The 26908-nt window shown below is 46.6% G+C and overlaps 1 protein-coding gene across 3 annotated transcripts in view; it reads right to left on the reverse strand.

Annotated features, from left to right (window-relative positions):
• The window catches only part of LOC142579782 (adenylate cyclase type 8-like), a 445425-nt gene that overhangs the window by 55883 nt on the left and 362634 nt on the right, over window positions 1-26908 (reverse strand). For all 3 annotated transcript variants that reach the window (XM_075690343.1, XM_075690344.1, XM_075690345.1), the window contains exons 7-8: window positions 20423-20534; window positions 16179-16306 (exon numbers count right to left, since the gene is read on the reverse strand). In XM_075690343.1, the coding sequence (XP_075546458.1) occupies window positions 16179-16306; window positions 20423-20534 (240 nt within the window). The remainder of the gene's footprint in view (window positions 1-16178; window positions 16307-20422; window positions 20535-26908) is intronic.

The following is a 26908-nucleotide window of genomic DNA, read 5'->3' on the forward strand; positions in this document are numbered from 1 at the left end:
CAAGGTTTTTGTTCGGTCTGGTGGTGTATGATGCCAATCCACTAGGCAGGTATTCGGTGGAGGCAAGACTTTAAGTACTCAGGTGTACCTCTCTCTCAATATCGCAATACTTATCCACACTGGTCAGCCGAAGTTGCAGAACTACAACGTAGGGTTAACGACTGGCAGAGACGGCAGTTGTCCATATTTAGCCGAGCTGAAGTTTGCGAAATGTTCCTATAGCTGCTTGACTTGTGTATGTCCTGCAGGTATTACATTGCTCACGGCTTAGGCTGCAAGCTTTCCAGCATGTGTTTGCTGCCTATGTATGAAGTTCACGAGTTGAGGCCATGCGACATGATAACCCTTTTTCCCTCTTGAGAATTGGCGTCTTGGCCTAGTTCGCCTTCGTGTTAGGCAACCTGCCTGCTGGTTACTCTCCTTTCGTGATGTAAAAAGTCCAGTTCTAAGAGAGATGTTACAACTTCAATTTATAAATTACTTTCCAGAAATAGTTGTGTTGCCATCTGTCAGAGATGAACCACGGGCTCCTTGGGGCTTCTGGCAGGAGGTTGTCGAATGATTTTTTCTTTCTTAAGGCTCACTCTAGTATGGATTATATTTGCACTGCCTCCCGCAAAGAAATTTCTGCTGCACTCATAGACAGATTGTTTCCTGTTTACCCTCATGGTGTAATTTATTTGGAATGCCATTACCTAGATGTACCTAAGCATGTCCGTCGAATGATCATTCTTCCAGGGATCAAAACTTTTTCCTTTAAGTTACATTCGGCAACCCTTCCTGTCAAAAGCAGGTCAGAAAAAAAGGGCTGTTTCGTGCCGCGGTCGACAAACTGCCGCTTGTGTCCACATGCTGAAACGATAGATCGCTGTTTTGTAGATTGAAGGGATGTCGTGTTCTTCTGGGACATTCGCGAAAGAACACTTAAAAAGGATTTAGATGTCACACCTTACAGGATTCGTTTCCTACCTTTTAAAGATCCCTGTGACCCACCATATGACATCTTCATGGCAGTTGGCCTACATAGCCTTCGGTTATGTAGAAATTGTGACAGGCACACTGATCCGCCACGAAGCAATCGGTCGTTTTTTGTAGGAATATGTTACCTATACGTCGGCAGTGTGTATGTTGCACAAGAAATAGCGCTGGACTGGATGTCTTCATTCGACGCTTGCACGTGCTTGTCTGACTTTTTGAACGCGTTTCAAGTCACCTTACATTCCTGTAGCGCTTTGTTTTTCTTATTTCGCTGAATATTCTGCTCCCATGTAATAACGAAAAAAAAAGAAAAGAAGCGCTGCGGTGACTCAGTGGTAGAGTAACTGATTCCCACGCAGCGGGCTCGAGTTCGATCCCGGCGGGATGGGAATTTTTTTTTTCTCATTCCCGGCGATATCTGGGACGGACGCCGGCGGCGGCGGCATCGGACACCATCGCCAACCGAAGCAGCAATTAGAATGAGCCCATAACAGCATACGTTGTAGAAGGCACGCCCTAAAAGACCAGAAGCTCAGGAATACACCTCTCCCACGCACTCGAGACAGCATCGCGGCTTTGTCTGGGCCCGTGTTGCGTGTTCACTACAGAACACAAGAGGCAGGCGCTGCTACGGTTTGCTTCGCACGAACGCGATGAGCACGGCGGCCGACGCGAGGGCGGAATTGCCTGCGCGACTTAAGTGCGTAACTTCGGAGACTCCGGCAATACAGAACCTCGAACCAACAGCGCTATAGCTGCTCGCGGCAAAGGTCCACGGCACGATTTAGCTCTTTCTTGGAGCTGACTGCCGGTCGTGGCAGCGGGCCTCGGGCAATTAGGGCGTTCCGGGTCCCACATCGTGCGCGAGGGATCCAGTAACCATGACCTTAGAGATAAGCGGCGTTTCGCTGCCTTCGCGTCACAAATCCTCTGGGCGCTGTAGGGAGGACCCCGCTATCTCTAAGCGTAGCCAGCAGCCCGTGGAAGGATTAGGACACCCGCTTTAGAAGCTACCATTTATTTTTTCTTTCTCTTCGATGTGCTTCTTTTCTTGCTTCTTGTTTTTCCCCCCCTTTTGCCTCTGATATACGCGATGCGGGCACCAGCAGCCTTACAGCTTTGCGTGAGCTCAAGCCTCTTGTGCGTACTTGTTTACTTTGATCAAAACACGTCTTGGGGAAGAAAAGTTTCCTACTTCTTTTAGTTAGAGCAAGGTATTAGGGATGAGAAATGAGCACAGATTTCGCTGTTAGGCGAAAGTGGGCCACGTCAGGATGTGTTTTCGTAAACACGGAGGAAGCGTGGGCAGTTTTTCATTACCCTGGCGTCAGCACACGGCGCGCTGGGGATTCGCTGTCGTGAAGTTGCAGAGCGTGCTGCAGGTTAAACAATTTGTCTTTACGGGCATTTAACAGATAAAGAGTAACCGTAGCTGTACGTGTGTCGCAATGGTGTTATGCTGCGGATCGCGCGGTAGCGGGTTCGACTCGCAGGCGCAGTCGACCGCATTTTTATGGAAACGGAATTAAAAGAAGAAGACAGTGGCTTGTGCGACCTTGCAGAATCACCACTCAGCTTCCAGCGAAGCTGTTTCTTCCGTGTAGTTGCGACAACAACTTCGGTTGATTGTAATTACGTCGCATACATTAAAAAATTGGAGGACGCTTAAGCTTCGCCTTCAAGAGTGGAACGCGATAGCGTTCCCGTCGACCCGCGAAGGGGTGTAAGGGCACATTCACACCGGCGACTTGAGGAGGTCGCGCGACCATTTGCGACTCGCAATCAAAAAGCGACCGAAGGCGACTGATGTTCACACCGGCAAGCCCGGCTGAGCGCGACCCGCAAGTCGCAATCCCGGAGATTATCGTCCTCAGCGAGAACTCTTGGAATCTACGCGGAATTTGAACGCGACGCCAAAGGAGGCCGGATGTAGACACACAAAAGATCACTTCCGGTGCACCGCTGATTGGTTTATCAGTTTTGCGACCACGGTCGCGCGACTGAAAAATCGCGCAGAGAGCGACTGGCCCAAAATGGTCGCTTTTCAAGAAAGGCGACCGTTTGCGACCATTTGCGACTGGTCGCTTTGCGACCATCTTGGTCGCGCGACCACTGTCAGTCGCCGGTGTGAATGTGCCCTAAGAGAATGGGCTACGGCGCAGCAACTACGCGCCCCGCATCGGACGCGGTGAGCGTCGAGCAACGCAGCGTTCGGCGCGACAACGAAATGTGCGCCTGAGCAAGCGACGCACGCCTGAGCCTTAGAAACAGCTCGTTTCTAAGGCAACACCGCGTTCACTAGAGGCGCTTTTGTACCGCTTTGAAGCATCGAACTCGTGGCTCAGTGGCAATAAAGAAAAAAAAACAACTCGTGGCTCAGTGGTAACGCCTCCGTCTCACGCTCCGGAGACCCTGGTTCGATTCCCACCCAGCCCATCTTGCAAGTTGTTTTTTATTCATGAAGTGCCTGCTGTGATTTATCGCTCACGGCCAACGCCGCCGACACCGCCGCCGCCGCCGACACCGGCTTTTCTACGACACGAGCTCCTTAACGCTGTCGCGTTAAAACGTGGCCAGCACACGACTTACTCATTTGATACGTTGCCCGCACATTACGCTTTCGAACGCTGGTCAAGAAATATTTTACAAAGGAAGCAAATCATCCGCGGGTATTTTTACTTAGAAAGAATATTGAGCATTGCGTCCCCGCCATTTTCGCCATATTTGACCACGATGGAATTCATATAGCTCCCTCAGAACCCCAGTTTAAATTCTGCGTTGATTGGAAAACAAACTTGTAACGCGTCCGATCATTGTAAACCGTAAATTACAGCTAAGCCCGCAATTAGCACACAGACCTCAAAATTCGCCTACGCATTAGTCATAATCAGCCCCAGTCTTAAGTAATTATTAAGAAAGTGCCTCGTTTACTTCCCCGAAGACGCCGGGTAAGTATACTGCGAATCTCGTATATAACACGTAAAGAAAACAGTAGTTCAGTAATAATTTGCAATGCTTATAATTAGACCTGCAACGCTAAAGTCACGCCACACGTTGCACTTAATATGAAACCCATTTCCACCAAATGTAAGCTTGACGTAGGCTAGAGTTCTCTTGGGAAATTGGGGAATATATCGAATAAAAGCCGTATGCCATTTTCGAACATTTGCTTCAGAAATTCGCAAAGGCTATGTTGCGCCTGTAAACGGCAAGGGTATCATTATTCGCGCCCTTGCCACGTAACTGAATGAAAAGCAAGTAGTAATAATAGCGAAAAGCGTAAAAGAAAGAAAATGGAGGTCTTTCCTACCGCAGTCTGGGATTACAATGAATTCGTAGGCATCATGCCGCAGGAGATAAGGCAAGCACGGCTAAAAATTTGTTGCAGCAGAAAGAAAGAAAGACAAAAGTGGTAAAACAAGAAAATAAAACAATCTATAGAAGAGTGTAAGCAGTCGATTAAGGATCACTGAGAAGCGAAAAAGTTGGTATTACATGCATAATTATTGTATACCTTAAGCTTGTAACGGAAAGTTCTTTTTTGCAGTGCGGTATTAATTAATTTACTTACTCTTTTGCAAACAGTTGACATTTTGCAGTGTGTTTAAAAACTCTACCGTGAATAGTTTAGATGTTTCCGTTGTCGTAGTTGTAGGAGTTGGTTGTGTTATTATCAATACTTCTAAACTGCTACTTATGCTGCTCTAGCGAGCTAAAGGCCTTAGGAGGATGACGCTCTCCTTTTGCATTACCTTGCGGGAAAACCTTGTATTTGTTTTGCCCAAATAAATTACTAACAATTGAGCTTGAATTGCATTAAGAAGAGACATTGCTTAGATGGAACAGGTACCGGGAAGAGGAAAGGATGGCGTGAGTGAGTGAGTGAATAAACTTTTATTTGGTCCAGCAAAACGCGATAAGACGCGCTCCCGGCTAATCCCATGACGGGACTGACAGATCTAGCCTGCCGGCCCGATCGCGGGCGCGCTGGACGGCCAGGATTTGGTCCTCAAAGACGGGACTTCGCAGGAGCGCGTCCCACTCTTCCTTGGTGAACTTCGGGCCCAGCGACCCGCACTCCCAGAGCATACGAGGCAAAGTAGCAACCTCACCACAGGCCACGCAAGAACAATTCGGATAAATCTCGGGATATATGCTATTAAGGGACGGCGGATTTGGATAGGAGTTCTTTTGCAGGAGTCTGAGTGTGACCGCCTGCGGCCTGCTTAGCTTGGAGTGAGGCGGCGGGAAAATCCTTCTCTCTAAGTAAAAGATTTTAGTGATTTCGTTGTGCGTGATAGGAGCATCTCTGTGTCCGGGAAGAGAGTCGCCCGATCCGAGGGCAGCGCGGTCGGTAAAGCCACGCGCAGCCTCGTGGGCAGACTCGATGTTCAGAGGTAACCTCCCCCCCCCCCCCCCCCCCCCAATCGCCCCGACGTGTGCAGGGAACCAAAGGATCGAGTGTACGGAGGTGTTTCCGTACACTCGATCATACACCCCCCCCCCCCCCCCCCCCGCACCACCACTCCTCACACATTCCTAAAGCGCCGCCAAATCAATGTTGAGACTTCACAGCTATTCGGCGGTCAACATTTTGCTGCGGTTTTCACTACTTTTCCATGGTGGTACTTATCGGCACTCCTGGGGTGTGAAGGCCAGTTTTCTCATCGATTCGGTGCTCGCGCGATTACCTCGAGATACATTCAGTTATCACCAATTATTCAATGGTCACGCGCATCGTTGTTGCTTCGTTAATTCAATCTTCTTTGTTTAGACTGATCAAGGGAATGGGAAAGGGATTTGGTTCATGGTCAGCTGGTCTCTATGCTCGTGGAACGAGTTCCGGCCGGAGAAAACGCCACTTGTGTTTAACTTTTCTATTGGCTTCATTACGTCCTCGAGTGACGGCTCACCGCGACGCTGGCAGATCCTCGAAACCATATGGGTTGGGTAAGGTGAAAAAATAAAATAATGCGAAACAGCGTTCCTCATCAAACGCTGCAACAACCCTTAAACCCATAACACCTGTTACCTCATCTGGTTTTGCCATAATTGTACAGCACTTATCGTGCAAAATTGGCAACTGGAAACAAGGGTCGCAAGAAGTTGAGAAATGAAGCTATCTACTGAGGGAGAGAGCCAAGGCAACAGCCAAACAGGAAGGCAAAGCGAAAATGAACAAATTTAACCGTTGTTTATGAAAATATTCATGTATAAACATCTTTTTATTTAAAAAGCAAGTAGAGAAAACGCCGCCGGAAGTGGAGAACAATTTCGTGTGTTTTGAATGACGCTTCTACAGTTATAATTCGAGCCGCCTGACGTAGCTGCGTCTCTGCTGTGCTTATGTGAGTGTTTTTCTAACTTCCTGCAATGGACGTAGTACGTCTAGAACTGCAGCATCCTGCGCGCTATGCAGTTGTACGGGACTGGCGTCCACGCATCGTTAAGCAACTTCACAAATAACAATACGAGTTTGTTTTGGCACTTAACTTGGTAGAGCAGTAAGCGAGGGATCCAACAGAACTGTGATTGTTCCGCAAGTATATATTTCTCCATAATTATTCCAGAGCTAATTCAGAAAAACACTACTATAGTCGTATACAACTTCAGTCTGCAGTCAAGCTCCGCCCACGCCCTCATAACCACCAGCCACTGTTTTCCCGCGAGGCTACAAATAATTCGTACGTCAAACTTTTCCTGTTACCCAAATAAGGTGGTAGCCACAAAAATAAAATTATTCGTGCGTAATTTCATACGTTTTGTCTCACCTATTATAGCGGAATTGCGAAAGCCTAATTCTTTATTGAACTGAAATAATATGCTTGCTTCGCTATGACTATTGGTTGTCAAGTTTCACTTCAGTTGGCAGAGAAGTTTCACGAGTAAGAGGGGTTCAGCAGTAAAACGAACGGCACCGCAGACTTTTGAAGAGTGAAATGCTCAGACTCCGTACACTTTGTCTATGTATGTTGCACACCTCATTGCTTCCGCCGATGAAAAGACTCTTCAAAAACAGCAGATGCTCCGGAAGTATCAAGTACGACGCCATATTGAAAAGGCCGCATGACGACGATTTTGTTTGCTTCTGTGATTGTCTGGCGGAGTAACACAACCCTGCGCGGCCCGAATGCCTTGCTTGCCAACTGCTGTTTTTTTTTAATTTGTATTCCACTACAGTAATCCTTATTTTACACTTTCGCTTGTTTACTTTGTCTTGGCAGTGTTCTTCCTGCGCTTCTTTTCTCGATTTGACGTGGTTCCTTGTTTTCCATGTAAAGGAGAGGTGTATCTCACAGGCGTACCTGTGAAACGCACCTTATTTCATTTCTCTTTTTTGAGGTGATGTGTCTTTATGGCGAATGGTGGGCGTTATTCGCATTTGTACTAGTAAAAGTACCCCCCCCCCCTTAACTTGCATAGAAAAGTTACCTTGGGTTGCCCCCCCCCCCCCCCACATCCCGATAAAAAAAAAATCCTGGATACGTGCCTGCCTGGGTGTATATATAAATGAAGGAAAGAACCACTCAAGCATTCACCGAGATAATCTGAAAATAAAGGGAACGCCGAATGCAGCTATAGTTGAACATAGAATACTTTTGGGATTGTAATAAATACGAGGTTGTGCGAAGAATTCGGAAAAGAGTAAAGGTGCCAGCACTAACGTTCGCAAATGGAATCCTGTGCTATAAATAAGAAATATTCTCGGTGTTGGAGATTACCCAGATGGCGGTGGGCCGATTGGCTTTGTGGCCCACAGTAAAACCACAAATTAGGCAATGCAGGGAGGTATGGGTCGGTCTTTTTTCGCAGTCCGAGGAGCGCAGGCCAAGATTACTTTTGAAGAAAGTCCAAGGGACATGAATGAAAGCAAATGGCAGGCTAAAGTGCACAAATATATGTACCTCGAAAGCTTGGACACGGAATGGGGGAAGAGGTCAAGAAAGTTGGCAACGAAGTACAGGGTAATTGAATGTGTAAATAGACAAACAAGAGTCATAAAAAGAAAGTGGGAGAAATAAAACTAGTAAATTGGACGCAAAGGATGGAAACCAACAAGACCATGGAGATTTACAAAAATGAAAAGAAAAAAATCAGGAGACAAAATTTCTGTGATAACGCAACGGGACCTTCCTTGTTATTTGAAGATAGAGCTGGCTGCCTGAAGATAAGAACATCGTAATGAAATGCAAAGATATCGACTTAGCGAGACCAGTAGAGAGTGCCCACCTTCCAGGAGCGTTGGGATTCAAAGAAGATGGAAGGATTAACTGGTCAGCAGCCGAGATAATTAAGAGACGATGAACTAATAGGCGTATGCTCAACTCGACTGCGAACAATATGTATGCGGTACTGTTCGCGTAAAATTACTTTATATTTTTTTCATAACTTGCTGCATTAAAGCTTGGACACCTTGTCCATATCGATATTAATAACATGTATATTTACAGGCATATACATATGCATGTAATGTTCATATGAAAATTAATGTCCGGTCAACTGAGAAGCCTGTGAGAACGAACAGCTGCTTCCTGTTATCTGGTGGACCATTATACTCAAATATTGAAAGAAGAAAGCAACATCACATCACTTGATGCACGGAGAATGTTGGTTTAGTTCAAGGAAAGAAGTGAGATCCATTCCCTACATGGTGGTGGTAAACTTTATTGAAAGGGGGAAGGGGAAAGGGGGATGTGGCTGAGGGATCGAGCTCAAGTAAGGCCCTGGGCGTGCTTGGCCTTCTCCGCCCAGTCCACCAGTTCAAGCTGTGGGTCGACGCCCCCGGAACTGAGCCAGGCTGTCCAGTCAGTCTCGCTGCTGACGGGGCGATGAGAAAACAGGAGGGAGGTGGAGTTCCACATTATGTGTGTGAGTGCCCCTGTTTGCGAACAGAGCCTACATTGGTTGCTTTCCTTGCCCCCTGTGATTTTGTTAATGTACTTTGGGTGTGAGTAAGTGTTTGTCTGGAGTCGCCTAAACGCGACCGCTTGAGATTTATCGAGTTACTTGGCCGGTGGTGGGAGCGCGCGACGCCTCAAGCGATACCTATGGGCTATTTCGTGATAAGTCTCTATTTCACGAGGGTTCCTCGTGTCTCTCCTCCTCATTCACACCGTCCGCATGCGCGGACGAGGCTCGGCGCGCTAGATCTCGAGCCAAACTGTGAGCCGACGCGTTGCCGGTGTTAGATACGGGACCTTTTCCTGAGCCTCCTGAGAGTTCACCAGACCACATCGAATCACGTCACACCTAATTAAGGAGCGCAGAAGTGCATCTACCACGTTCCCGAGGCGCAGCACGTCCAAACAAGTTGGCGTCCCCTACCTCGTGCGCCTTTATGTGGAGCTATTGTACCACTGCTTGACTCATCCTGAACGTGTAGTGAGAGCCTGGCACGGTTCCAGCTAACATGGGTCCCGAGGAAAGCTGCTTTGCAGCTCTGAAAGGTTGCTCGAAGACAACCCATTTCCCCCAATCCACCTATTGTGACGGCGCTCGCAAGCCGCGAGGCAACGACGGCCGTAATGCACCGTGAAGCTCTGGGAGCAATCCCCCCCCCCTTCCGCCTTTGTGATGGCAGTTGCAGACCTGGAAGGCAATACCGCAGACAAGTAATCCCTCGGACAATTGGAGCCCAAGGAGCGACCCTTTGCGTCGGGTGTGACTTACATTCGCACGGGCGCCTACCATTGGCCGAAAATGACGCCACCTGAGCGGGCTCGCCGATTGGCCAAAAATGACGTCACCTGAGCGGGCTCGCCGATTGGCTGAACGTGACGTGACTTCGAGACACCGAAGGGGTTAAAAGCCAGAGACCGGGAGCAGCAAGAGAGCATTCCTTCATACATCTCTTTCGAGCTTCTTGCCACGGGCCGCAGCGTCCGAGTTGCTGCCGGCCCTTAATGACTTTATGACTGTTAATTTCTTTGTACTCTCACTGTAAATAATGTAAATAAACCTCCAGTTTTCATCTCAAAGTCCTCCTCAACCTCAGCCACCTCCCGCACCCAACGGCAAGGTCCAAAATCTGGGGGACAGCAATTGGGATTGTCCTCCAGATCCAACACCGGGCACAGCCGCGTGAGCGGGGGTCCACACCAGGGTTTTCAAGCCACTTAGGGGGCGCCGCGTGAGGGCATGGTACGCCTGTTCGGAAAGTCTACCATAGACGAAATTGCCGATGGCCTGCTTGCTATCGCTGATCATGCATGGCCATGGCAATCGCGGTTTCCTCCGCTTCCACCACTCGGCCAGCCGGGATTGTTGTGTGTTCTATCAATCCTCCTTTGTGATCCGCTACCACCGCGGTCATGAGGTCGCCGCGAGGGTGTCTCGCTGCGTCTGTGTAAACTACTCCATCTTGCGAGCCGTAGCGTCACCAAATGGCTTCACTACGGATCTGCAGACGGCCCTGATGGAACTCGGGGTCCATGTTGCGGGGTAGAGGCGGGGCATACATATGTCCCCTGACCTTTTGCGGAATCGTCATGTACTCTGTAACCTCGGAGGTTGCCTCGAGATTGAGCTTTCGGAGGACTGTGCGGCCAGTCGGGGTTAGCGAGATACGACGGACTTGGGCTGTGTGGTGAGCGTCTAAGAGCTCCTCGATCGTGTTCTGCATGCCTAAGGCCTCTAGCCTTGCGGTGGCCGCGTGGTCCGGAAGGCCCAGGGCTTGTTTTCAGATGATAGAATCATGCCGACAATGCCCAAATAATCCAGACATTAGTGTCTGCATAATGTGTATATGTGTATATGAACAGTCGCGTGCAACATGACTTGCAACACACTTGTTCATGGTCGAAGGGGCTGCAGCGCTGCGTAGTGGCTCTGATATGCCACATAGTAGTTTAATAAACACCACTAACTGAAGCTGTCTTTAGGTCTTGAACTTACCCTGTGTGTGCGCAGCCGTACAGCCTTGGAGCCCCTTCGACCATGGGCAGCGGTGTTGCAAGTTATATTGCAGGTGACTGTACATAATAAAAAGGTTTATTTTTCTCCTGATATACTGCTTAAGCTAAATTTTGAAAACGAATTCCCATATCGACTGTCTAAAAGCGATGCACTCGTAATGAATGGCTGAAAAAAAAGGCGATCTTTTCCGTGTTAGCTCAGAAGCGACAGCTCGACGATTTCGAACAGTGTTTGCGCGAGTGTAATATGAATCGAATAACAAAGAGTGTTGGATTCATATTTAAAATTACGAATATTCGCACACACCTTGTATTTGAACCTAGTGGGGCTATTTCCACACGAGTGCACAATGCCCGTGTTTCTGCCCTAACATCCGCCAGAATTTTACAAATGGCTATGTCGAACGGTTAATTACCGCTGAAAAAAAATCACGATACATTCGCTTGCACAGTTCGTTTACAAAAAAAAATTCAGGGGCTTTACTTGCTAAAACCACAGTCTGTATATGAGGAACTTCGTAGTGGAGAACGTCGGATTAATTTTGGCCAACTGTGTGTGTGTTTTTTTAGATTGCACGCTGTGCGCGGTGAACAGAGATTGTTATGTTTTTAGTTTGCGGCCGCCAAGACCGGGGTTTTATTCCGCGACCTCGTGCTTGGAATCGCAACGCCAAAGCCACTAAACAACAACGGCGGGCGCATGGTCCGTCTTCTTTGTCTTTTTATTTTTGTGCAACGCAGTGGAAAATGGGCAGTCGTGCGTTTAAGAAGACACATGGCTGATCAGGCCTGCTGAAAGCCCTCCAGCAGTTACGCTTGCAAGGTCATTAAGTCTCCGGTGAACCAGACGGAGCATGTCATCTCCTCAAGTACCCTGCGGCACATTGTCCGAAACTTTGGGATTGAACTTTTTTCCTGAAGGGATGGCAAAGCTTTCTCCGCCGCCCTGCGTTTTGCTCCAGTTTGCCATTGGCGAAATTTATTTGTTCTTGTTCTCAACCGGTGTGCCTTTTGTTTACACAGAAACCCGCTTTAGTTTGGACCTTGACTAAAAGCTGCAGCGTCAGTACAGGAGGCGCAGCTCAACTTAATCCAGCGGAATGATGTTCAAGCCTCACTGCGCTTAAGTTTAAAAGGTCACGTCAAGTTATCGTCTTATTTAGGGACAGAATAAATTGAGAAGGAAAGCGTCGTTATCGTTTTTGCAAGGTTCTTCGAAGCCGTGGAATTAAATATGATGCTTACGAACGTGTTTCCAAGAAACTATACGTGACTTTTCTGTCACAACGATTTATCCTCGTCTTCTTCACGTGGCTGCTTGTTATATAGAAAATTGAAATAAGGAAAACAGCAATAGGCAGGTAAAGAAGAAATGTAAAAGCAGAGATGCCAACCACAGGTCCGCAAGTGCAGTGCTCATACGATATCTTTCTAGGTCGCTTTGTTCGGCTAATATCTACGCCCTGTCAGCTTCTCAGGGCCTCTCATCTGTTCCCCCTGAGGAATCAATGACTTTCAGAATAACCCATTTTAGGTAGACAAAGATAAGGGCAAAATATATGATCAAGTGTTTCCGGCACCTCACAGTATTCACAGTTTGGGCTAGTGTCACTGCCACCTATCATATGTGTATAACGGTTGGTGAATGCGACACCAAGGCGAATCCGGTGCACCATGCTCGTTTGGCTTCTTTTGAGCTTGTGAGGCATACGAAATTTCATTTCTTGGTCCTATTTGTGTACTGTCTTATGTCGTAGATCAGGTTGGGTCCAGTGTTCCGACGTACGGTTGCGTATTACGCGACGAAGTAGGGCGTTTGTGTCTGTTCGTGAGGACGCAATGCGTACTTCACAAGCATTATCTAAAGCAGTTTTCGGTTCAGCGTCTGCCTGTTCATTTCCTATCACGCCACAGTGTGAAGGTATCCACTGAAAGGTGACATTGTGGCCATTTCTAGTTGCGTTGTCGAGGTGCTCTGTAATTTTCATAGCCGTGGAGGAATACGGGCCCCGTCTGAGGACACAGTCAATCCTTTGAAGAGCTGGCTTGCAATCGCAGAATATCGTCTATGCGTGAGTCGGATCAACGCATCAACCTGCTGGAACCAACTACGAAACAACGGTCCTCACAAAGAGAGAGCCGTGGAAGCATTATGGAACAGATGCACCCTTTCCAAGAAGTCCTCACGAACTTTGCCGGAGCCAATTGCCTAGGACCGTTTAGAGGTAGGGAACCTTGAATCGTGGCACCCCCGACTCATCACCGGTGTCAAAATTTACTCGAGCGTCAATGCAGGAATGTAGTTCAAATGATTACGACTGTGTGAAACATGCATAAGCATTGTTTGTGTCGCAAAACTGTTTGCATGGCGCATTTTTTTTCTGAAGTGACATTCTATGCGCAAGAAGCACAATGTGCGAATAATGGAAATAAACAGTGTAAGCCTCGCAGGCGTGCATGAATTCCTCGTCCGCTTCGCCATAAATGGTCGCAGAGGAAGCAGTCTGCGAGGCGACCGTGCTTCTATGACGCACAAAGTTTGAAGCACGTGCCATGCTGAAACGACTGCATCCGCTGTTCTGTCGTTACGCTGACTTCTGAGGTAGGTTTATTGATTGACGATACATCTAAATCACCATTGAAGGGGTGGTCTCCCAACAGGGGTAACTTTTGTAATATCGACGGGGTTTACAGTAAATGGCGAACACTTACGCTAAATATGATATTTATCATGTAGAGGATTGACTTGCCATTGCGAAGCTCAGATTGTCTATCAAGCGTCAATGTCTCAAGTTCGGCACTATTTTGAACACGCACGCACCAGTGACATATATATATATATATATATATATATATATATATATATATATATATATATATATATATATATATATAAGATGTGGCCCATACTCCCTAATCCCACATGGACGAAAAAATTTTCAACGCCGATACTCGGTTCTCGTATCTGCCTCATATGATATATGATACAACGAACATGCACCATGTGGCATATGAGAACATGCAGGTTTTTATATGAGATCCCCACACGTCCATAAGGGAGTAGGGAGTATGGGCCACATAGTCCCACATGAACATATGGAGATCTCATATAAAAACCTGCACGTTCTCATATGCCATATGGGGTATATTCCTTATATCATATATCATATGAGGTAGATACGAGAACCCAGTATCGGCGTTGAACATATTTTATTGGACGTTGTTGTTGTTGCCTAAATACTGATGTTGCTTTCTTAAGCTCACTATATGTGACTGCTCATATTTATCTTCGGCTGCAATAAATAAATAAATAAATAGAAGAGGTTTCATCACTTGCAAAAGAAATGCGCTGCAAACGAGAAACCGAGTCAAGTTTTGTTCAAAGCCTTGTTTACTGCCAATAACACACATAATAGTGCAACGCTTCCGGACAAGCTATATGAAATACAAGCTGTTGCTGTGGCATGCATCACCGCTCCTCTATGAAGCGATCACGGTACGAATGTATAGGGCCATTAAATCAGTTGGGCGCATAGATATTCAGCACCACGATGCGAAAGAGCGAAATGCCACAATATGCTATGCGTGCTCTGACGCGTAAGAGTCGTAAACAAGGCATTAGCCTCGCATAAGTTTTCGTCGAACGACCTCCTCTAAGTAGGCAACAGGCTGAAGTGCCAATAGGTTTTTTAGCTGCTTTGAACTGTACGTAATAGACAACGCGCAACACTTGATGGTCTGGGTAAGAAACCACTCTACACCCTTCGCTCCTCCATGCACACATGCACTTCATATTCACGCAAAAACGGCATTAAAACTAACATCGTCAAGTTTGTTTGCGGCAGTTCATCCGCAAGCGCAATGCCTCATTTTCAAAAAAAGTCACCTGCCCCTTTTGCAGTTTCCAAAAGAAAAGGAAATATTCTTTCAATTTTTTTCTTTAGCGTAGTACGCGGATCTTGGATTTTACTTCACTACTAGCTATTTTCACAATCTATAACGTTCCCATTAAAGGGGGACCTGGGCATTTGGTCCTTCGCCTTGGCATCCGTATTTACAGCGACAGAAGGTAGAGGGGGGCGCCGGCCAACGACTTGAGATGACGCTGTGGTTCATTAAAGATCTTTGGCGATTTCTCCATTACGACGTACAGCAACGAGACGCTCCTAGCGTCTCCTCGAATGCACCGCGGACGCCCTCCTCAAGCTCCTCCTCCGAATTGCAGCGTAGGCCATAGGAAGAACTACATGTGTAGACCCTGTTGCGAGTGGAAGATTAAGTACGCACAAACCTGCCACCAATAATCGATTCTTCTTAGATGTCGCTTGAACAACACCCCACACTCCTGCTAGCTTCACCCGTGACGCCTTTTCTTTTCTTTTTTTTTTTTGGGGGGGGGGGGGGGGCACGGTTGCAGCAGAAACGATCAGCAGACACTTTGGTCACTCGCGAGCAGATATTGAGCCCTACTCTTCTAGCGTTTCTCCGTTCTCTCCATTCCAGCATTTTTCCAGTTCAACAGGATAAATTATGCTTCCTGTTAGCGTTGCCAATATCCTCGAGATAAAGAGCTTATAAGGAATAAAACTTACCAGTACCTATATCTGTGTGGCTGTAATGTTTAGGCCGGCGTAAAAAAATAATAATTGAAGACAAGGTATCGTAAGATGACGAAAAGCGAGGCTATGATAGGCGTGAAGTTAAAACCTTGAACGACAGCATCCAATGTACAAACGAAATGGCGATGTGATATCCTGAACGTGGCAAAAGAGAAGTTCAGAAGGTGATGCAATGCGAGAAGACTTTCTCGGCGTTCCATACCAGAGCAAAAAATAAAATAGAATAAAAGTAAACGCTGACGGAAGGAATACTTCCCGGTGGCGGAAGATTAGGCGCATAGTTTACGCTATGACATATTGTCATCATCGTCATCAGCAACATAGGTGGCATGGCGTGAGCAGTTCACGCATGACAGACGCCACATTTGGGGACCTTCAGTTTGTTCTGCTGGGACACCAGTTGGGCTGGTCGTGTCCAGTGTGATGCTAATAAAACTAAGTTTCGTTATCAGCGCGACGAAGCACGAAGTCCTTTCTGATTCACAGATCCAAATAAAAGACTGTCGCGAAGGAGACAGCGAGAACGCATTAGAAGGTTAAGCACGAGCAAGCCAGGAATCGGAAAACACGCCCTCTCCGGGGGATTTGCTGTCATATGCCTTGTAAAAATGGGGAAAGCGAACGCGACCTCACGTTCGTAAATACACGGAGGCAAACAGCCGCTTACTTGATTACTTGTATCATGTGCAATCCCATCTCGACGCAGCAGTGCGCATGGTCTGGGCGGGCGTGCGGAAGGCCGCTGACGCAGTAGTAGCAGTCGCCGAGCAGCTTAATCCGCAGGCAGTGGTTCTCCTGCGGGAAAGAAAGACGGTACGGTCGGGTCGAATACTTTTGCAACGGGCAGTAGGTGCATCAAAGCGGGCCTAAGAAGGGTTAGGGTTGGGGAGAAACGGGAGGGGGAGCAGAAGAGAACATTCTGATTGAGTCTTTTTATGGAGGAAATAGCCTACTTTTCTGCGGGTTCTGTTATGATAATCCCTGAAGATCTCTAGGCGAATAAAAACGGATTACAGCGTCTATGGCAGACTCTCCCAAGCTAAGACCTTTTTCTTTTTTTTTTATTGCGCAACAACTTGTCGCAAAATTTAAATGAAGCTATAAAGGGCTGGGTCCTGTATAAAACTCGAGAGCGCCATGTGCAAATGACGGTGTGTTCGCTGGAGAAGGTCTGGTGGACGGCCGGGGTGTAGGCTCATGCTTCGTAAATGGCGGGCAGGGGTAAAAATAAACGATCAGTGTATCTGACGGCTAAAAACGTGTTGCCTAAGAGTTTGAGGATGACAAAAGAATGTCACAGTTTCGCCCGAGGGACGAAGCATCGATTACGATAGAAAATTAGTAGACAGGAATACGAAGTAGGGATAGTAGTTTAACCGCCATATCAACTTGGAAACGTTCGCTTACTAATTTAATTAACAAGCATGGCGTCAGCGCGCACAAGCAAACATGAACACATCACACTCGATGAGCGCGGACACTCGCTGTCAAGACTCTGGTGTGAGCAAGCGCGGCAGCAGCAGCGAGCGAGGTGACCTTTGTGCTGCCTATCGCTTCAATGCAAGAGCGGCGAGAACACAGCGCGCACAAAAGTATAGGCCGTCTGCACATATCTTTCGAGATACGACGAGCGCGCACGCGGTTGAGCGGTCGTGCAAAGGACGCATTTGTTGGCGAAGTCTACACAAGCGGAACCGAAGCCGCGCATGCGCACCCCCTCCCTCTCGCGTCGCCTCCCCGCCTTCTTCCCTATCGGGCGCGAGATTGAGCCGCGATTGTCAGTTCCCCTTGTGCCCGGTCGGGAAATACGCAGTTGCTGCCAGAGCGCCCCCTACGCCGCCGCCCCTCCCTCCCTCCTACATATCCACGGCGTTTCGCGCGACTGAAGATGGCACATTTGCTCACCGCTTTCCTTCTTCGCGCACGACAGATTGAGCCGCGATCGTCGGCTTCCCTCGCGTGCTTTCACTCGCACATGTAGCATACGACGCGCGGCGTCGGTGTTATCGCCTTGGACTTTATACGGAACTTTACGGCGATGGGGAGAGCAAAAACGCGCCTGGAGTGTCCATATATTTGCTACTGCAATAATGAATTCGAAGAGACGCGAAGGATGGAACGGAGAACCGACGTAACGTTAATGGACATGAAAGCGGGGGTAGGCATGGATGTGTTAGACAAGTCGAGTCATGAGCAGATCATATGGCTTTTGTTAGGACATTAGAAGTTGCGCCGAGGTTAGGGCAGCGCAGTCGAGAATGATAGAGAACTAGGTGGGCGCATGATATCAGGTAACTCGCAGGCATATTGAGTAAGCGGTACATAAGCGTAATTGAAGATCACTGGGAGAGGCATAATAATGAAGAAATTATGTGTAATTTGCACGTGTCTAGAACATCTTAAGGCATGCTTGCTTTACGTTAACGTTTGTCTATTCTATGACCTCTAGCTATATGTAGAGGTCCTTGCATTATCACTGATACGCGCTATAATCAGCAACGTTATAACCGGTCCATCGAAGATTGGTTTCCAGTCTTATACACCTGTGTTACTGCGGTTACATCGGTGCCTCTAAGCAACAACTCCCGAAAAATTGGTGTCCTTTTCTTAACCCCGTATTTCGCCCATGCTGGGCGCTTTTATATTAACTCAAGGAAATAGACACTTGGAAGTTACAATTTTAAACAAATCAGCAGAATTTTCGATTTAATGTAAGTGCTAACGATGATTCGTCATTCTCCGATCGTTTAATACAAAGATCAAGGACTCAGTGGAACATGTTAATGATTTCTGTAGGCACGAGAACATCCTAGTTTTGCTCTATTTTATAAAAGGAGTGACAAAAGGGACATTAACGTTGGAAAACAAGAAAAACAACAAAAGAAAAATATTTTTTCTATTCTTTACTTATGTACTATATAGTAAATGACTGCAATGCTTACTATTGCAATGTTGACATAGGCTCCGTACGCCCTTCGCTGCTGTGTTATCTTACATGATGCGACGCAATAAACCACTGGTGCATAGCGTGTTCTTTTTGCTTCCCTAATCTTGCGTGCGCTTGTTTAAGTGGTACGATGTTTTTTTACATATTAGCCTTTTCTCGTATGTAATAAATATAAGGCGCTGCTTGAGTACTGATAAAGAAGTATAACGTTTTCGGTTCGAACCCACATAAAATCATGAACTGTCTTCTTTGTTTAAAATTTTTGCTTCAGGAAGCCGTAATGTCACAGAGATATCGCGATGCGTAGGTCATAATTGCTTATCGCAGTAAACATTAATACTAAGAAGACGTTCTTGCCCGCAAAGCAAGAACTTCGTTCTGATTGGTGCAGTGTTTCTTGCAGTGGACTTCTGCCGATGGCCCATCGTTTCTACAAAAAAATAAATAAATTCGTTATTGCCTGAGCCGTTCGGCATATCTCACCATCAGAACCACTAGTCATAGCACAAAAGGTAAACAACAAAATTTGCAAGATGAGAGCGATGAGCTCCCTGCTAGAACATGTTTCACTAAAACAGAACTCATCGCACAATAGTCCTTATAACAAATTTATAACTTATATAACTTATAGCTAATAACGAACTTTCTGCATGTTACAGAAAGCCAAAGCCGAAGGGCATTTTGTGTGTTTCTTATGCAACAATGAAACTGATCACAAAATTAAAAAAAAAATATTTTCTATGCGGAGTTCGAGCTTGCTGCTTAAATCCGAGCCTCCACTTTCTTGACGGTAATGAGGTATTGCGTGTGGGACATGCGAATGGGCTGTTTTCTAGGCTGGCGCTAACCTGGAGCAGGTTTTATCTCAAATGAGAAAGCAGTAATGCTAGCGGAGTCCTCGTCCCCCTTTATTCGGAGCCTGTACATTGCGTCATAACGATGACACAGCCTGGCGGCTCCTTTTAGGCGGTTGCTTTTGCAACCCGTGCTTAAGCCGGGATTATTGTATTCACGAAAATTTCTTAAAACGTACTCACTCATGCTCCATTCCGCTGAGCTCTCAAAAATGTCGCAGAGGGTTTACTATATTGGCTTCCTAATCAGTGGCTCCAGACGTCAGAATTAACAGGAAAGAACATTTTGAAAAATTATAAAGACGTTGCCGACGGCACTGAGAGCGCATACCTTCATTAACACTCTAATTGTCTGCGCGCAAATTCTTGCGCGTAGAGCAAGAAGTTTCCAGCAGATGGCAAGAACGCAGGCAGAAAGGCCGTTAGGACAAGCGGGCGAAAATTGGACGAAAGGTCTTTAGCTTCTAGCGAAGTGCCTTTCTAAAGCCATGTTTGAAATAATTGTCTGCATGAGATAGTGCATAAAACACTCTTAGGGTGTGACTAAGTTTCAACACGTTTCTTTTCGCGATAATACTTCGAAACTACTGCGCCACGAGTGCCTCAAAGGAGTACTGAGATGACGTCTTTTTTAATTCTTATTTTCTTTGTTTTTGCTTCAAATGAGAGTGTCCTGAAGCTCGAAACCCTATAAAAAGTGCATCAAAGTGTACAAGGTCGAGTAGGTCACGGCGAAGAATAGCAGTGAAGTTTAATAACGCACCAAATTTCATATACTACGGGATACTTTAAATAGTTAGGGGCGTAATATGATTAGGCTGGAATGAGAGAGGCCAGTCAGGAGAAGCCGGCATTGAGCGCACCACAAATTTGTAGTTTGTCAGTTCGAGTGCCCGTTAATCAGTGACGACACACCACTAATCGAGCGATTATTAATTCCTTGACCGGGCTGCAAACCTTTTAAGGTGACGCGGAAACACTTGCACAGAGAAACGCAGCCACCGAGAATGTGTTTTGTTCGCATTTTTGTTTTCCACTATGTAGGAAATATTGAGGAGGCAGGCAAGTAATGTATTTCTTCTTGTTTTGTTGTTTCTTTCTTCCACTTACGTTTGCAAGACGGTCGAAGCGAGCAAACAGATCGTTCAGAACTTTGACCAGTTCCTGGGCCGAGCACCTTGACGCCAGAGCTGTGAAACCTTGTATGTCCGCAAAGAGGATGCTGCGCAGCAAAGAAAGAAACAAAGAGAAAGAGAGAGATGAGAGAAGCTTATTCCGATCCAACGCAAATGTTGCTATCGACGTGAAGCGAAGCTTGAGTGAAGCGGTTCAATAAACGCTATAAATCTGTTCGTCTGGGGCACCTGCGTTTTGCAACTACACCAAGTGTTCCCGCGAACACATTAAAAAAAATTTTTTTTTAGAGAAATTGCCTGTGGTGGATAGCACAATTCTAATTCTAGAGATCGTTTACTTGAAGAGGCGGACATCACTTGCCCAAAATACTGAAATGCATAATCGACTAATTAAAAAAATCACTATTTAAATTTTCAACTAATTACTTTGTGGCACATATTGCAATTAACAAATTCTAGTCGGGGACTTCGCAAGGCGGATTCACTTGGAACGAATTCTCAGGATGACTCCAGTTTCGAGATATCGATTCCCGAACTTTGCGGAGAAATGCATTGGCATTCTAGTTAGTTAGTGTGCTTCAATTCATAAAGCGACGTTTTGTTAAGAAAGTAAGTGGAACGACAAGTGCATTTTTACTGCAAGTTTGACGACGCATTTCTCGTAAGTGGCGTCACATTTGCTTGCACAACGCCTAAACAACGTTCCACATTAAAGAAAATGGAGACAACTTGATCAATTTTCTTTCTGCCCATGAAGAGTACATTAGCCAAAGAATGCAATGCAATGTTATTTGAAATATAATAGCCTAGCGTACAATTACATATTCGAGTATTTAACTATAGTCATAATTATTAACAATTGTTCCATTGAGCTATTCGCAGGTGAAACGTCACCCCAGCGTGTCAAGAAAAAAAAAAAGAGGGCATTGGTTTAGCGCTTCCTTTCAGGGTGCCAAAATCAGCATTTCAGAAAACTAGCGTATCAAATATGACACGTAGAGCTTTGTGGGATTCGCGGAGTGCGAGATGATTTCAATGTTCACGAACAAAGTTTCTTTCATGGATAGTTCGCGTATAGAAGGTGCGCACACGAAAAAATACAGAAAAGAATTGAAACAACAAAATATGTTTCCACAGCCTGCTTTCCGATAGTACAAGTCTCACGTGCACACGCTGAAGCACACCCGCGCACAGGCCATCAGTTCTAACTTTGAAGTAAACACGCAAATGTGTAAATCAGTGTACGGGAAAGATCGAACCCAGAAGAAAAATAAACAGGCCACTGGTTGCAACCACCACGAATGAGTTTTCTAAAATGAAAGAAATGTTGTAAAAGGATATACGTGAAGCGCGCAGCACGACATACAAAAGAAAGTACCATAGCATAAAAATGACATCATACTTAAACAAGAACACACTTTTTTTTTTTTTTGCAATGCGCTAGTCTTAACTTAGCATGCGAAATCAGGCTTCGAAATTCTGTGGACATACACTGACTGGTCTGCACGCCCAGAGATATAACGCCCCGGCTCGTTCCAAGAAACGAGCGGCGACTATGCGCACGCAAGAGCGCAGAAATTGGCAGACGCCCGGCCACCGCCGGGCAGTGATCAACTAAAAGCATCTCACTGCGTTGGCATGCAAGTTGCTCGCGCTCGTCGCTGGCGCGGTGTGCAGTTTATGCATGCCGGGCGATGCAGCCAGTCCCGCGCTGTTATGTGCGGCGCCGTCGACTCGCGAATAGCCGATTGCTGCCGCACCCACCCGACACTGCTACTACAGGCACAGGCGCGTCGGCATACGGGCTGTGGGTGTGGTACGGCTTTCATCGGTAGTTAGAGAGCATGCAGCTTGATCGCTTTCGACCAGTTCGCAGGAATGTCCCGTCGTTTCGGGGCGCAGAATAGCGGTGAACTTCGCTCGGGCGTTCCGCGTATACCGATAACGAGAATAGTTCTGTTAGCGCCTATTTCTCAAGCATAATGAGGTAGACAGGAAAGGAGAAGAAGAGGGAAGATCCTCAAACGCTATTCGCGCGCATGCGTCGTAAACTCTTTCGCTGTAACTAGGCCTCTCGTAGTGGAATGACCGGTGGATGTATGTTACGAGCGTCCACTTCGCAACGGCGCAGAGGGTGAAGTCGTCAAGGGTCGTTATCCTAATATTGCTACTACGTTCTTTATTTTAACTTTATTGGTGATTCATGCACAAACCATCGAATATCGAGCAAATTTGTTGCCCGAAAGAGCAATGTCGTCTCAGTCAGTGCCATTCCCTGCATGCCTTTTCACCACGAATACTCCAGCCGTCTTGAACCGTTCTTGGCAGTATCGTAATCATCGCTGTCGGACTCCGCAGTACGCAGTTTAAGGAAAAGATCCAGTTTTCTTGGCCACGTCTGGCTGGTCCGTTCTAATCTATCTATCTATCTATCTATCTATCTATCTATCTATCTATCTATCTATCTATCTATCTATCTATCTATCTATCTATCTATCTATCTATCTATCTATCTATCTATCTATCTATCTATCTATCTATCTATCTATCTATCTATCTATCTATCTATCTATCTATCTATCTATCTATCTATCTATCTATCTATCTATCTATCTATCTATCTATCTATCTATCTATCTATCTATCTATCATTTTCGAGCCACAATGCTTCGTTTGAAGTACGAACTTATCCACGAAAGCAAAGTGCCGTTGATTTGCAACGTGAACGGAACTGTGTGTACGAAGATAAGAGATGGTTTCATTTAGCGCGTTCCAGCCAACCTTCCCAGTGGGCTTCGCGTCTTCACTTTTTGCGAGAATGCACTCTCATCTTCCCGAAATTCTGTTGAAGAACGTGATGTAACAATAGGAAAACGCGTGCGCTTCCGCATGCAGTTCGGAACTTGTATTAGTAGGAGGTTCAAGAGATCGAGAAAGATATGTACATTCGTTAAGCACAGCCAGTGTACGATTACAATGACTAAAGACCATTGGCGGAATGATGCATAAGCAATATACAGCGAAAGAATATCGGAGCTTATCTGCTTTTGCACGTCTCTCTCATTCCTCAGTGCTTCACCCCTCTCCCCCGTTCTTCTTCCTTAATTGGAACGGTGAAGAGCAGTTATGAGATTACTGTGTTGGCGCTCGTCTTCCCCCCCGCTATAACGCTGTCCGCCAGCCCGCCCGTCCGACCACTTTGCGCGAACATAATGCTTGCTTTGTGCGGACGCAAACACCACCTGTTCTCAGTCCGCGTTCCTTTACGCCCAGCGGAAGCGTTCCTATGAGAATCAGCAAAAATGTATATCTTGTTTATGTTTGCACTTGCCGTCTAGAGCACGTTCCTTTACTTCATGTACTAGTTCTCCAGGAATCGTTCTTAGCATATCTCTTACTTTTTGCTACAAGGTACCTCGATTATTTTGCGCTCCATCTTCACATACATGTTTACTCGCAAGCCTCCGTGTTCTGCTGCCCCTGAGTAGGGCAGCGAACAGGACGTCCGCCTGACTGAGCTCCTTGTTTTCCTTCTTATTTTTTCCGTTGTCGAGTCATAGTACTAGAAGAAGGTCATGACACACGTGATTCCGCTTTCATCTTTCTGTCCTCCCGTACCAGTCTCCTCTAATGTAAGGTAACGAACCGTATATTTTCCTCACGGCTAAACACCTTGCCTTTCCCACCTTCTTTTATCCTCAATTTTTATTTTATCTCGCGAAACCTATAGAGCAGTCATAGACACGTAAGTACTCGAGTGGCTAAAACTTGAGCTTGATAGTTGACCATAGATACTTGGACATCAGAAAGTGGTTTTGGCACGTAAAACCCCAAATATAAAAAATAAAATACTTGGACAGTAGCATAAATTTTATTCATGTTAGGGGTTTTGGGCGGTGGGTGGGTCTCTCAATCCAAAGCCCCGCTGGTCTCTGCGGTTCCTTGGGCTTGATCTAGAAAAGCTTTCTGGCTCTCTAGATTTTCGCCAGCAAGCCAAACCTCTCACTCCCTGTTACTCGGCATTTGCGCCGTAAAGGGCGAATGGGAATTTGGAGGCCGTAGTTTGCACGTCCACGTGACGTGGGCAAGAGTTGGACGCTGCTCGCACCAAGGACCGACATCCGTATAGTGTGCAACGCGCACCCTACTAAGTATTTGGAGGTGTGGATATGTGCTTGTCAGTATCCAGCGCCAGTCCCTGGACTGTACTCCCGTAGGGTCGGGACGTGGGCGGCTGTATTTCTGTCTCACTATTCTATCGCTTTCGAGGATGTCGTGTAGGTGGATCGGGGGTTCCTCAAAAGGTCTGACCGGTGCTCGGATGCTTATTCCTCAACCAGTTCGGTCCGCCCTCTCGTTTCTCCCAACTCCGCGGAGTGTGCCGGGCACCACATTACTGTATAGTGTCATTCTAGTGTGGTGCCTAGCATACGGTGAATTAATTTTGTATAGGATGGTACCCGCCATGAACGGATGGCATGCTGCCTGGGAGTCCGTCACGATCAATGCAGGTTGTTGTTTCGCCCCTGCATCTCGAAGGGCCAGCGCCATGGCTGCTGCCTCTGCGGTGCAAGTTGAAGGGGTCCGAATGGAGGCCGTTATCGCTGTGGTCTGATTAAGGGCCACTATCGTGAGTTTTTCTGTTGCCGCTCTATACGCGTCCGTGTGGTATATGTCTGGATTTCTTCCATATTTGTTTCGTGACGCCTTTGATCGCGCCTTTCTTCTGCTTTGATGGTGTTCCGCGCACGCGTTCTTGGATTGGTGAAACTAGAATTTTCTCTCTTGTTAGTCTGGGTAGCAAAGCTGTTTCTTCCCCACCGTACGGCGCTCTCAGGGGATATCCCAACTTTTGAAGCAGGGCCCTTCCTTGTTCCGTCGAATTCAGACGTTCTCACTGTGCGCCGACCACCGCAGTGGCGTGACCTTCATATGTGTTGTAAATACAAAGAGCCTACAATCTCTCGGTGTGTTCATGTTGTTTGGTAACCCCAGGGCAGCCTTATACGCTGCCCTGATGATGCAGTGTACTTCGGTCGTTTCGGTCTCTTACAGTTTTTGAAAGGGGAGGCTATATGCCACCCTGCTTATAACAAATGCACGAGTCTGACCATCTCCGCTTCTCTGAAGCCAGTTCGTTGTTTTGTGCCTCTGTGGATAATTTGGGCCACATTCGTTGTGGTTTGTTTTAACGTGTCTAGCGTGTGTGATACCCTGGCATTATCTTATGTCCACGTGCCTGGTATTCTGACTATTTCTACCTGTCTAATCGGCTGCCGCTACAATATTAAGCTTATGTCCGGATGCTCAGTTCTCCTCAAGCATTTGGCTTTCCCTCGTATACGTTCCGATTTTTCCGGTGCGCATTTCATGCCTGCCTCCCGAGAAGTGTTCTGCTTTCTCAATCGCCTTCTGCAGCGTGTCCTGCTTTTCCCCGTATGAGCCTCTGTGTGCCCATTGCATGATGTGGTCTGCATATATGTCGAGCCCGTGGTCTTAATCCTCCCGGAGAGCCAATGCAAATTCCTGCATTCCTATATTGAAGAACAGCGGGGATAGGATGACCCCTTGTGGAGTTCCTTTGTTGGTTAGTGGGATGTGTGCGGATCTCGTTGACCCTATACCTATTGTTGCCGTTCTGTTCTATAATAAATGTCCTAAGTAATTGTATGTTCGCTTCCCACATCCAGTTTTCTCAATTTACTCTAGGATAGTGAGATGGGAGATGGTATCAAAGGCTTTCTTTTTTTTATGTCTAGTGCTACGATTACACTTCCCTCACCTCTATTTGGTCGTTTGAGTGCCTGCTCTTTAAAGGGTAGGAAGACGTCTTGTGCTGAAATGTGTGGTCGAAAGCCGAACACGGAATGTGGAAAGAGTCCCGAATCTTTGATATGCATATTACGCCGTGTTTGGATTACTTTCTTGAAAAGTTTACCTAGGCAGGGCGTGAGTGACATAGGTCGTCGATTTTGGTTGTTCTTGGGTGTTCTTGGTTTAGGTATGAGGATTATGTTAGCTTCCTTCCCATCCCGTGGCACTGTACGAACGTTCCATATGTTTTCGTTAAAGAAGTCCGTTAGTTTAGCTAATGTGTCGTGAGTCAAGTTGCGAATGACCGCGTTGGTGGTTCGATCACTACCTGGGGCGCTGTTGCTTTTGAACGACTGTGCCACATCATAAACCCCTGACGATGTTATGCGGCTGTCGAGTTTGTTGTTTTTGACGTCCCTGTATATCCGCGAGGCGGCGTCTGTATGTGATGTTTGTTGTGTGCCAACGTAAGTCTTCTCGAGGTGTTCTTCTAGTTCCGCGTCTGATCCCTCGAGCTTATTACTTATTTGTTGCAGGGTTGGTGTTTGTGGGGTCCATTATGCTTCTCAACATGCTCATTTTTTTCTCTTTATTCTTTTTAGCCTGGAGGGTGCCTTGTAGCGAGTCAAGGAATTGAAGCTAATTC

This window comes from Dermacentor variabilis, chromosome 4, assembly GCF_050947875.1.
Source record: "Dermacentor variabilis isolate Ectoservices chromosome 4, ASM5094787v1, whole genome shotgun sequence".
In the NCBI taxonomy this organism is placed as follows: Eukaryota; Metazoa; Arthropoda; class Arachnida; order Ixodida; family Ixodidae; genus Dermacentor; species Dermacentor variabilis.